A 14,499-nucleotide genomic window follows, 5' to 3' on the forward strand; every position below is an offset into this window, starting at 1 on the left:
ATGGATGTGAGAGTTGAACTGTGAAGAAAGCTGAGCACCAAAGAATTGATGCTTCTGAACTGTGGTGTTGGAGAAGACTCTTGAGAGTCCCTTGCACTGTAAGGAGATCCAACCAGTCCATTCTAAAGGAGATCAGTCCTGGGTGTTCTTTGGAAGGACTGATGCTAAAGCTAAAACTCCAATACTTCGGCCACCTCATGCAAAGAGTTGACTCATTGGAAAAGACTCTGATGCTGGGAGGGATTGGGGACAGGAGGAGAAGGGGACAACAGGATGAGATGGCTGGATGGCATCACCAACTCGATGAACGTGAGTTTAAGTGAACTCCGGGAGTTAGTGATGGACAGGGAGGCCTGGCGTGCTGCAGTTCATGGGGTTGCAAAGAGTCAGACACGACTGAGCAACTGAACTGAACTGAACTGTAATGAAATATAATAAATCATTCCTGTGGCAGCTCATCATGACAAAGTGGATTAGAACATACACCTTGTCATTTAAAGTCCAGAGACAGTAGCTAGGCATAGAAGTAGCAAGATTAACACAATATGTTCAAGCTGGATTTAGAAAAGGCAGAGGAAACAGAACAAATTGGCAACATCCATTGGATCATCAAAAAAGCAAGACAGTTCCAGAAAAACATCTGCTTTATTGACTATGCCAAAGCCTTTGATTGTGTGGATCACAACAAACTGTGGAAAATTCTTCAAGAGATGAGAATACCAGACCCCCTGACCTGCCTCCTGAGAAACCTGTATGCAGGTCAAGAAGCAACAGTTAGAACTGGACATGGAACGAAAGACTGGTTCCAAATAGGGAAAGGAGTACGTGGAGGCTGTATATTGTCACCCTGCTTATTTAACTTCTATGCGGAGTATGTCATGAGAAATGCTGGACTGGATGAAGCACAAGCTGGAATCAAGATTGCCAGGAGAAATATCAATAACCTCAGATATGCAGATGACACCACCCTTATGGCAGAAAGTGAAGAAGAACTAAAGAGCCTCTTGGTGAAGGTGAAAGAGGAGAGTGAAAAAGTTGGCTTAAAGATCAACATTCAGAAAACTAAGATCATGGCCTCTGGTCCCATCACGTCATGGCAAATAGATGGGGAAACAGTGAAAATAGTGACAGATTTTATTTGGGGGTGCTGCAAAATCACTTCAGATGGTGATTGCATCCATGAAATTAAAAGACACTTGCTCCTTGGAAGAAAAGCTATGACTAACCTAGACAACATATTAAAAAGCAGAGACATTACTTTGCCAACAGTGGTCCATCTAGTCAAAGCTGTGGTTTTTCCAGTAGTCATGTATGGATGTGAGAGTTGTAAGGAAAGCTGAGCACCAAAGAATTGATGTTTTTGAACTGTGATGTTGGTAAAGACTCTTGAGAGTCACTTGCACAGCAATGAGATCCAACCTAAAGTTGGATCCTAAAGGAAATCCGTCTGAATATTCATTGGAAGGACTGATGCTGAAGCTGAAACTCCAATACTTTGGCCACCTGATGCGAAGAGCTGACTCATTTGAAAAGACCCTGATGCTGGGAAAGATTGAAGGTGGGAGGAGAAGGGGACGACAGAGGATGAGATGCTTGGATGGCATCACCGACTCAATGGACATGAGTTTGAGTAAACTCCAGGAGTTGGTGATGGACAGAGAGGCCTGGCGTGCTGCAATCCATGGGGTCACAAAGAGTTGGACATGACTGAGCAACTGAACTGAACTGAACTGATACACTGTATATTCCTCATGAATACTTTTCCCTCCAACTTTTCCCTTTTTCTGCCCCCCACCCCACCCACCTTTTTTGCCTTATGACAAAGAACATTTCTCCTTGCTCTGGTCATCACTCTGATGTTCCAGTGACTAATATCTGCCTGAACTTTAACTCAAAGTTTTCAGGACAGAGTCTGCCAATGGTTCAAATACCAACTCTAGGATTTCAGTTAGGTTGTTGCCAAATCATCAGGCAGTGAAGATATGTGATAAATATATAAGACAGATATTTACATAGTGTTACATCATACATGTTGGTGACAAAATTATTGTGTGTTAACTGCATTCATTTGATTTAAATATAGCATTTTTGAGCATCTGTTTTCATGTAACTTTGTATTATAGGCTCTGTGTACATAGGCAGTGTTCCATTAATATCAGTGAAGTATGTGGGAGTTGTTTTTACAATATAAATGTATTTTATTGGCCACAGAATAGTCCAGGTTTCTTTAATCTTTTTCTGCATGTGTGTTTTCCAGTCTTTTTTTGTTTCTTTCTTTGGTTTAAGAAAACCTCAGAATTGTATTGCCTAAATTTGTGAAGCTTAAACATGTCAGCTGCCTTTATAATTGCACCTTGGCTAAGTGTCACAGATTCTTGGTTTATATTTTCTTTTTCTCAAAAATCTTATTCTGTTATTTTCTGGCTTTGAGTATCCTGAAGAGGTAGGTCTGAAGCTGACGAGCTTTTCTACCCAAAATTAAGTTTTTCCTTCTTGTGAGTAATAGGTCACAGGAATATGGTGACAGAAGCAACAAGACAATGGGCTTTACCTTATTCTCTTTTGGTGTAGAAGCATCACATGTTCTAAACATAAACTATAGACAATAGAATACCAGAAGCACAAGACAGTGTCTTTATTACTTTGAAGTAGGCAAAGATTTATAAACACAGGACACAAACAGCAGTTTAGAGAAAGAAAAGAAGAGGAAAATAAATTAAAAGTTTGCTTTAAAAATAATAAAGCAAAAAACATGCCTCGAAGAAGATACTACAAGCCTTCAAAGATGATAGGGCAACAGACAACAAAAGGATATAAAAAACAAATGGGCAGAGGTAGAAAAAGAAAATGAAAGAGAAAAATTTAAAGATATATCAAATCGTATCATAAACAACAAACTAATATGATAAACACACCCATGTAGGGTATTTCCAATGATGGATAGCCCGAGGGAAATAAAATTAAATGAAGAAGAAAAATTTCTAAAGATGATTATAGAAAAGATGACATGTGGAAGGCAGAGGAGATATATATTTCAACCTATTATTCCTAAAAGAGAAAGCAAAACACATGGAGTAGAAGATATTTAAAGATATACTTGAAGATATACTTTTTGAAAGTTAATGTTAGGACCTTTATTTTATTTGGTTTACTTAAGTGTATATACACACATGCGTGCGCATGTATACAAACACACATATATACTTGTCCATGCGTATCTTAGTTGCGATACGCAGGATCTAGTTCCCTGACAAGAAATTAAACCCATGCCCCCTGCCTTGGGAGCACAGAGTCTTAGCTGCTGGACCACCTGGGAAATCCCCTGATTTACCCTTATTTGATTTGGTGGACCAAATCAAGTAAGCCTAACATTTAGTCAATGATGTTTACTGATTATCTACCTGGTGCCAAGCACTGTTCTAAACACTGAAAATCATACAGTGGTACAAAGAAAAAGATAGTCCCTGCCTTCCTGGAACTTATATTCTAATGCAGGAGTGAGAAAACAAACAAATAATTTGATATAATGTCAGAAAAATAAAGCAAGGACTGGGATAAAGAGTGACAGGAGCTGCTCTTTAATACAAGGCATTTCTAGGGAGGTGAAACTGAACTTCAGTGATCAACAAATCCTACCTGTATCTAGTTTCTAAACTCAAAGGATAAAGAAAAATTCATAATAGGCTGAAAAAAATTTATTTGGGGCTAAAAAAACCATTTGACTTCAGATCTGCCTCTTCAGGAACACTCAAAGCCAGAAAACTATATAACAATATTTACAAAGTTCTAAGAAAAAGAAAATGTAAACCAAAGATTTGTGACCCAGCTAAGGTGCTCCTCAATTATAAATGCAGCTGGACATTTTCCAGCCTCACAAATTTTAAGCAGTTTTCCTTTCTTAAAAGCTTTTTCTCAATTGCTTGATAAGGAAATCCAGCCAGTCTATCAATGAAACAAAAAGTGAGAGAGGGAGGGAGGGAAGAAGGAAGAAAAAGTAAATTAGGGACTGGAGAAACTTGTGAAAGAACTGGTGGTGATCATTGAATTTAAGTTTGCTCTCCAATATTCATTTATTTATTCATTCACTACTAGTTTTTGTGTTTGTTTAGCATGGTAAAGAGACTACATTCCTCATTTTGAATAACCAATACAAATTTCAAAAGATAAAAATACAGTAGAAGAGAGAATAAAAAGTGAGAAAACCTTCCCATTCAAGGCCCTTCTCTAGAGTTAGCAACCACTGTCGCCAATTTTGTACATGTCCTTCTAGAAATATTCTATGCATATGGAAGTAAATATCCTTTTAAATTTTTGAACCAATGGTAGCAAACTGTTCTACCCTGAATATTTTAAGTTTTAGTGTGTTTTGTGTATTGTTCCATGTTACTACATGCAGAACTATCTCAACGTCTCTAAGGACTCCATTATATAGTCAGATGGATGGTTGTTTTTATAACCAACTCATTATGGTGTTGACAGTCTTTTGCTGTTACAAACTGTTCTACAATAAATATCCTTACACATGTGTCATTTTGTATCTGTATATACAGATATCCAAAGAATAAATTCCTAGAAGTGAAATTGCTAATCAAATGGAATGTGAATTTTAAATTTAAAAAGGTGTTGCAAATTTTCCTCCAAAGAGGATGCCCCAGTTTATGGTCCTGTTAGCAAAGTATGAATACCAAAACTTTTTGACCTTCTAATCAGTTCAGTGGAAAACTTTTCTCACTGTCATTTTAGGTTGTATTTCTCATTATGAATTAGATTGTCTTTCTGATGTTGATAAGCCATTTCTATTTCCTCTTCTGTGAACTCTCTGTTGATCTTTCTCATTTGTCTGAGGGCTTTTCCCTTGTTAATTTGTAGTAAATCTTATAGATACTATTTTCTTATTTCACTTTTGACATTCTTTTTTCTGGGATTTTGGGGGGAGGTGCAGAAATTTGTTATAAGGAATTTAACTTTTTTTTTCCTCCAGTTGGCTTTCTAATTATTCCCAAATATTTTTAAAATAATCCATCTTTTCCAAACATTTTCTTCCTGGTGTTAAAATGTCACCTTCACAAAGAATTAAAACTACAGAGAGAGAACTACAGTAAAATCATTGCTGTGATTAAAAGGCAGAATGTAAATGTTATACACATTGACAGTATATGTATTAACAATGTGAAAATAATAATGTGCCTAGAAAGAAGTAGGGGTAGGAAAGAAATGTAAATGTACTGATTTTCCTGTTTTTCAGGGTAGATAGTCAATAACAGTTCTTAAACTGAAAGTCTTTTTTAAGTAACTCTAATCTCTTAAAGCTTTACATCATCTTTTTTTTTCCCCCTTAACTTTAGAGGGTCTTTTAGGAACTGGTAACTCTTGGTGAAGAAATTTTAACTAACATTAAGCAGTCATCTTACTTTAAACTCCTCTAATTCTATGAAATTCAAATATACCTTATTTTAATAGATTATTTTTTAAATTACCATGTGTAATAAGTTTCTCATGTAAAATTATTTCTGGATATCCATCATTCTGAGAGAGAGAGAGAGAGAGAGAGGGGAGAGAGGGAAGGAAAGTGTCTAAAATAATATTTCATTTATTTCTGGATGGCAGAATTTTGATTTTCTTTTACTATCTTTTATTGATTTCTCTGTATTATTTAAATGTTTAAAGTAAACATATTTCTAAGAACAATGAAAGCATTCTTTGAAAATGATCTGAGAACCTTTCAACTGTATGGGTTTGGAGAACAGTGAAGAGATGGGATTTCAGGCAGAGAGAACAACAGGGAAAAAGACATGCAGGTGTGAAACCCATGGCAGAGGCAAGAATGATCTACAAGTATGCTGCATTGGGTGGAACAGGGAATAGGAGTGACTAGAGTGGAGCCTAGAAATTCAAGCAGGAACCGACTGTTCAGGCCAGACTTTACAATGGAGGCCATGAGATGTTTTTAAGACATTGGGTGTATCAGTTTTGAAATATTTTAAGGTTTAATTACCTCCCACAATAAGAAGTCCAGGATTTAGGAAAGGAGGTGTTAGAAGCAGTCCAGACCTGTAAGCAGCTCAATAGCTCCTCCTGTCTTCTACTTTACCATTCTTTGCACTTGACTTTTGTCTTCTTGGTCACAAAATGGCTCCTGTGTTTTCGGGACTCAGACTTTATTCCAGGCAGGAGAAAGGAGGCAGGACAAGGAGTAAAACACCTTCTCTTCCTGTGCCTTGCTTTTTATCCTGGAAAACAAAGCCTTCCTCTGGGGTTTCTGCCTATATCTCAGAATTTGGCCAGAACTTGGTCACATTGCTAATTATACCTGCAAAGAAAGGTAGAGTCCAGGTCTTATACTTTTTACTACTTTCAAGAAAGAAAGGCAAAGAAAAGAGATTGGAATGAAGGATAAATAGGTGTCTGTCACAGTTAATACCATGATCAACTCTGTGGTAGACCACCAGAAAACAAACTCCCAAATAAAGAAACCTGGGTGTCCATTCTAGCTCTTCCATTGTTTAGCTGGGTAAATCACTTAACCTCTCTGGGCCTAAAATTCCTCACCTTGGAAATAAAAGAATTACTAAGAGCTACTTCTCTAAAATTCAGTATCCTAGATTATATCTTGAAGTTTACTAAAGACTGATTTATTCTTGTCTAATTGCAAGCACTGAAGTAGCCAAATAATTTTGCTTTCTCCCTTAAATTCTCCTCTTCAAATATGCAAGCTACTCTTCCTTCCAGGAATGGTGTTTCATTTTCAGAAGGGATTCTTTGCAGAGAAAGAGATATTTTATTAAAATAGGAGCAAAAGCCACAATTCCCTGGACAGCAAAGTCAGAGTGAAGAACTGCAAGACATACAGATTTTTTTTCCTCACAGTGGTCCTGCTCCTCTTTTATATCTGTTTAACTTATAAAGAAATTAAATCCATTCCATCATCTGAGGCCTACCACATTAATACCTCATTTTCCCAATATATTCAAATTATAATTTCACATGAGCGAATTTTCCACATAACTGAAACTTTTCCTTTAAAAAACAAAACTTCCTCCTCCTCCTTTTGATCATTTTGTGTGGTGATCTTATCAAAATATGTGATATGCTTCTCTGCCTTCCTCAAGAAAGCATAATGAATATAATGCCACTTCTTGATTACTCAGAGATAATAGCATTTCATGAGATCTTGGGAGTATAAAAAAAGTGTATGAAGGACAGTTGCCCGTTTACAAAATAGTCCACAAACCCTAGTTCATTTTTATTTGGTTGGTTGGTTGCTTGGTGTGTTAATCATGGAATTTCCTTCTCTTTACTGTCAGGTGGTCAGATGCCTTTTCAACAGACTCTTTTTTTGGCAACAAGTAACTCTCTAACAGTCCTCAGTCCTCTATTCTCCTACTTTTGTTCCCTCTTTCTAAACTGCTGTGGCTGAGAAACCAGGAAACCAGAATATGTGTTAAAGATCATTGATAATATTGAAAGTGAAGCTTGTTTACATCAAGAAAAGCTTGTGGACTTGGGGTGAATATTTTAACCCCTTGGAGACCCTTTTGCCTTATTTCTCATTGTACAGCTCTGTAAAGGGAAGATGAAGTTGCCAAAATTCTGACCTCTGAGATAAATGGAATAACTGCCACATTTTCAAGCATACACTATATATGACCACAGAAATAGAAAACAAAATATTCAGAAGTCTGTCTTTAAAACGGTAGTGTAGGGTGAGAAAGAGGATTGAGGCAGATTATAACAAGAATATTCTATACTCTGCCTTGCTTTTGCTTATTACATAGTTTCAGGTTTGAAAGGCACAAGCTCTCAGCTACTATTTAAAGTTCTAGTCATTGTTATTACTTGCATGGCAAAGTAAACCTCAAGAATTCTCAAGTAAATTCTAGAACAAGTCCACAAAACGTGGCTTGAGGAAGAAGAGAAAAAACATGATTATGACTTTATGAGATTTATACAAGGTATGAGGCTACATGAGATGAAAATTGTATCTTCAAAATCCACAGAACTGTTTTACGTTGATTTATCTTTACATCTTAATCTTGCACCTAAAAATATGTCTCCTCATTATCAGTTTCTGTTTTTTTCTCTTCCCTTAATCAGCATGACTTCGTTCGACGAGACCGTCCACTTCGTGTCCTTATTGACCTTATACAGAGGACAAAAGATGCCGTTCGTGAGCTAGATAACCTACAATACCGGAAAATGAAAAAAATCCTTTTCCAAGAGACACGAAATGGACCCTTGAATGAGTCACAGGAAGATGAAGAAGTAGGTTGAGTTTCTTTTAGCGAACACTCATTGGGTACCTACTATGTGTAAAAGTTCTGGACTAGGATGCTATGAAAAACACTTTGGGAAATAACAATGTATTCAATTGATGTTCTCTGCCTTAAGAGACATGCACAGTTGCAAAAGAGATATTGAAAAAAATAATAAGATAAAATATGAACAGTGTTACAGAGGTAGAGCACACAGTAGGGGTCCATAGTGGGGACAGAATAAGTCATCTGCTGGTGGGATTAGTGAAGAGGTGGGTCACTTTTGACCGGCAGTTACAGGGCACTTTCATGCTGTGCTTTAGGAAGATTATCCTGGCATCAGAATGTAAGATGGATTTGAATGGATAACTTTCTGGGTAATAGTCCATGCAAGAGGCAGTAAGGGCAATATTCATGGGAATTGGGGAGAAGGAACACTGAGAAACACTAGAGAGATGAACTTGATAATACTGTGCTTCTCACTGACAGTGACAGATGAAGGGGAGCTTATGGTGACTCTGAGCATTTGTGCTTCAGTGACTAGAGTGTGTCAGTACCAAGAACAGAGAAGAACCAAGAAAGAAGAGTTGGTTTAGGATGATTTCAGTTTGATGCCTGCTGAGTAAGGTCTTGGCATCATCTGCTATTGACACAGTGTACAGGTGGAGTTTTTTCAGAAAGATGACTTTAGTTTAAGTTATTCAAATAGTTTAAGAAGGATTAGTCGAAGAGGCCTAAATAGAGATGTCTAGCATTTGATTGGAAAATACAAATCCAGAACATAGGAAAGAGGTCTGGGTAAAGGGTAGTTGGTTGGGGGTCAAGGACATTAAAATGATGATGAATCAGGAGTTGAATGTAGAATGAGAAGAGAGTCCATGCCACCTAAGAAAAGGGAAACCGGGGAGATAAAGGCATCATAGATGTTACAAGTATACACAGCTTCAAGGAGGGAGCTACAAATACCATCAGATGCCACAGAGAAGTCAGGTTAAACAAGGACCAAAAACAGTGTTAACTGGGTTTTTCAAGTAGGATCTTCTTGATGACCTTAGTAAAAGCAGTTTTACAGGAATAGTTAGGATGAATAGTCGTTTACTGTGGGTTATAGAATAAGTGGGAAGTGAGAAAGTAAAGATAGTGAAAGTTGGTCATTTTAAGATTCATAAACTGGGTCAAGAAGGAAAAATGACAAAGGGCAGTATGTAGAAAGGTACATACATATAAGGCAAGTCTTTTCGTACTATGCAGAAGGAAAGGAGCCAGGACAGAGGCGTTGAAAATAGAGGAAGGAGACACAATTAAGGAATTAGGATCTCAGAAAGTGCATAGGAGTAAGAGCATTAGTGCAGGGATTAGCCTTGAACAAAAGAAAGGACTCTTCTAAAAATAGATTAAAAAGGGGGAAAGAATGAAGAATGAATTTTAGTTTAACTTTTTAATATAGAAGAAAATAAAATTGTTTTATCAATAATTATAAAAATAAAATTCAGAAAGCTGAACTGGAATATAAAAATCTCTTGATTGCATATATACAAATGGGCCCCTTTAATTGGGGAAATAAATCTATTTAAAATATAATGTATTATCTATCATCTTAAATTGCTCAAATTACCTTTGTCAGTGATTCCTTATATTGCCATGGCTAAATAGCAATTCATTAAAGTTATGTAGGTACAGAGTATGCTTCTTTGAAAACAGGGTTTATTTGGAACTAAGTTGCTTTAATTATATTACTTAATCTTGTATCAAAAGATACCCACTGTGATGGATAAATTATATGTTCCAATTATTTTAGCATTTCTCAAATAGTAGTCTTTGGACTAGTAGTGATGAATACCAGTATTATTTAACAGATATATTTAATAAGATTACAGAGGTAAGCTTGATAGAATTGCTTGAGGGAGGCAGAATTTAATTACCTGTCCAGGACAGTAGAATTAATATCCCTGCTCAGATATGAAGTTTCTCAATAATGACTTGCAAAAAGAGCATATTGCTTGTCAAATCTCTGAAAACTCTTTTTATCCTCTTTGAGCTTCAAGTGCCCACTGCTGTGTTTGTAGCTTTCCTAGAGATCCCCTGTTCAGTAGCCTGCAGTCTTTCCCTAGCACCTTGAGTTCCTGAAAGTCTCTTAGAAAACTGACCTGGCTAGTTCTGCTTACCAAGTAGCGATACAGTGTGATAGTTGCATATGATGGGGGAAAGCCCTCGGGTAGCAGCACTTGGAGCCTTATGACCCATGTCCAGAATAGGCCTTTGGGACAGCATCAGAGTGAATTGGAGATGTCTGAAAATGGTGGTGGAGTAGTGGAGCCACTACATTAAAAGTTTCATCTTGCAGATTTGGCAGAAAAGCAACTTGGCACTGCAAAATTGAATGTACTTAATAGCTTAGTCAATGGATTGGTGCTTTATCTCCAGTCATTTTTTTTTTTAACCCAAGTGCCCCATTTTTATAGGACAGCGAACATGGAACCAGCCTGAGCAGGGAATTGGACAGCCTGGGCAGCAACCATTCCATCCCAAGCATGTCTGTGAGTACAGGCAGCCAGGGCAGCAGTGTGAACAGCATGCAAGAGGTCATGGACGATAGCAGCTCTGAACTTGTCATGATGCATGATGATGAAAGCCCAGTAAATTCCACTCCCTCTGTTGTGCACAAGAAAGTAAGTTTCATGATCCCCTTCACAGTGCTAGGCTTTGCCCATCATTATGAAGCCAACTCAGGTCACTTAGCATTCAGATATTTTAGTTCCCTCTTTACAGCTGAAATTATGGAACTCAGCAGAGCACATGATAGTTCTTTTCGGTAAAAAAGATAATGAAGGACTAGGCAAGTTGTATTTGTGCCTGTTTCTTCATCTTCCTCTCTTGATACTCTGATGTCCACCACCATCAAATAAACAAAAACAAATCTATAAATCTCCACGTCAAAGAAACCAGTTAAGTTCCTTTCTAAACCAATAACCTTAATACTGTTGACCTTAAAAGCTTTCTTTTAAGTAAAACCTATTGGTTTTACTTTTAAAGTAAAACCTGTTGGTTGTGACCTTATAGAAGTATTTCAGATGTATGTTTCTTCCTGAGTAGTCTTAAAATACTCTTTGTTTTAGAAAAAGTTTCCACTCTTTTTTGTTGTTTCTTGGATTTGTCATTTCTAATTCTTCTAAGACCAGCTCTGTGTCAGCTTAAATAGTCTGACTTTTGAGTTAATGATTGTTTTTTGTTTTGACTTTACTTTTCCAATGGAGGATCATTCATTTCATACAAAGCCTATCGTGATTTATAATTTGATATGCTTTATTTTAAAATGAAAACTTATTTTTAAGCTTCTTTCAAAGCAATAAGATGAGTATTGCACAGAATTATCAATGATTTTTTGGAGGAATTCCCAAAAGTGTTTTAAGTACCTTAGGTAAGCAGTTCATAATATGGGACTATAGAAAAGAATCCTTTATAACTTTTTCCATATTAGGTATATGTGAGTTGTGTATGTACTGCTGCTGCTGCTGCTGGTGCTAAGTCGCTTCAGTCGTGTCTGACTCTGTGGTACCCCGTAGACGGCAGCCCACCAGGCTCCGCCGTCCCTGGGATTCTCCAGGCAAGAACACTGGAGTGGGTTGCCATTTCCTTCTCCAATGCATGAAAGTGAAAAGTGAAAGTAAAGTCGCTCAGTCATGTCCGACTCTTAGTGACCCCATGGACTGCAGCCTACCAGGCTCCTCCATCCATGGGATTTTCCAGGCAAGAGTACTGGAGTGGGTTGCCATTGCCTTCTCTGGTATATGTACTCATTTTAATAAATATGAGTGATTACATTCTAACTCCAAGTAGGAGAGCAGGTTTAAGAATTTTTTCACTTAGATGTCTGCTGGTTGTATATTATTATTGGGAGAAAAAGAAAATTAAACAGGTAGGATGAAGAGCATGTGAAAATATATTGGTGCCTAGTCATGAATAGTGGAGGGATCACGTTTATTTTCTGAACTGATTAACTTACTCATTTATTCAACAAACATTGGTGGGGACCCCTATTATCTGCAAGGAGCTGTAGCAGGTCCTTTGGATACAGACAAAACAGACATGATGCCTTCATAGAGCTTATTATCTGTGGGGGAGATTAAGCAGATAATCACACAAGTAAATTGATTGTGTAATTATAAAACGTGTTCTGGGTAAAAGGAGGACTTATTCTATTGGGGAGTAGAGGAAAATCTCCCCAGTGAAGTGACATTTAAGCTCAAACTTCAGAGACAAACAGAGGTTAGCTAATTTGGGGTGAAAGATGGGGGTGACTCAGGAAGCAATATGTGCAAAGGCCCTGAGATAAGAAATTCTGTACGTTCAAGAAAAATGGAAAATCTGAGAAATTAGAGCTTGGAGGACTGTGTGGAGAGTGAATTGGGACCAGAGTGACAGCAAGGACCCAGATTATTAGAAAGCCATAAAAGCATTTTGAGGAAACCAGTGATACCATGCAGATGAAGAAATCTGCTAAGAGTTCAGCATTGTCAGTCAGCCGTATTTAAACATGGGCAAATGGTCATGTATTTGAAGGGTGGAAAAGGTTTTGCTGGGCTCTCTTTTTAGAAGGAGTTATCATGGATGCTGAGAGATATTGACTTTTTCCGTTCTTTTAGCTCTAGGGCTTTGTGGGGATAGAGAGCAAAAAAAAAAAAAAAAAGAAATTCTGTTGGATCTTTTTACTCTAGGACATCTCAAATGAGCACCCAAAATTAGAAGAGAGATAATTAGATTAGATTACTGGAATAATCAGCAAAATTAGATTACTGGCATAATCAACAAGAAAGAAGACCCTGGTCTTGAACTCATTGGAGGTTTTAATTTTAATTTTTGCAGGCTGGTATAGAGCTTTCTTGTAATAATATGAGCCTTTCAGTGCCTTTTTCTCTTTGGTGTAATTTTAAGAAGATAAGATTTTAATTTATAATCCAAAATAGAAGGTAGTTGTGTTTGATATACAGAAAATATTTGTCAGGAAAATTTTTTCCAAAATGTATTTCTATTTAATTATTAAATATAGAGGTAATGTGATGAAAAATATTGAAAAACATCTGAAAATAAAACTATGAATTAGTTAATTTTAAAATATAAGCAAGGAAGTAAGATAGTAGAAACAATCAACTGAGTGAAAGGGAAACCCACGGAATGGGAGAAAATACCTGCAAATCATCTATCTTTAAAGGATTAATATCCAGAATATATGGAGAACTCCTAAAACGCAACAGCAACAATGAAAGAGGAAAAAAAAAAAGAAAACAACTGGAATCAAAAGTGAGTAAGGACTTGAATCACCATTTCTCCAAAGAAGATATGAAAATGATCAATAAGCATATGAAAAGATCTCCAACATTATCAATCATTAGGGAAATTCTAATCGAAACTACAGTAAGATACCACCCATGTGTGTAGCCATCACACACATTAGAGTGACCACTGTTTAAAAAAACAGAATGTAACAAGTGTTGCTGAGGATATGGAAAAATTAGAACCCTGTTCATTACTGGTAGGGATTGAAAAGGGTACAACCACTGTGGAAAATGGTGGTTCCTTGAAAAATTAAAACTAGAATTACCATATAACCTAGCAATTCCACTTCTCAGTATATATCCAAAAGCATTGAAAGAAGGATTTCAAAGAGATTTTTGTATACCCATGTTCATTGCAGCCTTATTCACAAAAACAGCAGAGAGGTGGAAGCCATGTAAATGATGAATGAATAAACAAAATGTGTTATATACAAACAATGGAGTATTATTCACCTTCAAAAGGAAGGAAATTCTGCCAGATTCCATTAATACAATGTGGTTGAACCATGAAGACATTATGCTAAGTGGAACAAATGTACCTGTCACAAAAAGGCAATTGCTGTATGATTCCACATATATGAGGCTCTTAGCATAATCAAAATCATGGAAAGTACAATGATAGTTACTAGGGATTTGGGGAGAGGATTAATCAGTTCAGTTCAGTCGCTCAGTCCTGTCCGACTCTTTGCGACCCCATGAATTGCAGCACACCAGGCCTCCCTGTCCATCACCAACTCCCGGAGTTCACTGAGATTCACGTCCATCGAGTCAGTGATGCCATCCAGCCATCTCATCCTCTGTCATCCCCTTCTCCTCTTGCCCCCAATCCCTCCCAGCATCAGAGTCTTTTCCAATGAGTCAACTCTTCGCATGAGGTGGCCAAAGGACTGGAGTTTCAGCTTTAGCATCATTCC

At 37.1% G+C, this 14,499-nt stretch overlaps 1 protein-coding gene across 7 annotated transcripts in view; it reads left to right on the forward strand.

Moving 5' to 3' along the window:
- The window catches only part of TAOK3 (TAO kinase 3), a 180,420-nt gene that overhangs the window by 122,902 nt on the left and 43,019 nt on the right, over nt 1-14,499 (forward strand). For all 7 annotated transcript variants that reach the window (XM_010828531.1, XM_010828528.1, XM_010828533.1 and 4 more), the window contains 2 exons: nt 8,095-8,262; nt 10,715-10,921. In XM_010828531.1, the coding sequence (XP_010826833.1) occupies nt 8,095-8,262; nt 10,715-10,921 (375 nt within the window). The remainder of the gene's footprint in view (nt 1-8,094; nt 8,263-10,714; nt 10,922-14,499) is intronic.

This window comes from Bison bison, unplaced genomic scaffold (genome assembly GCF_000754665.1).
Source record: "Bison bison bison isolate TAMUID 2011002044 unplaced genomic scaffold, Bison_UMD1.0 scf7180017864495, whole genome shotgun sequence".
Taxonomy (NCBI): Eukaryota; Metazoa; Chordata; class Mammalia; order Artiodactyla; family Bovidae; genus Bison; species Bison bison.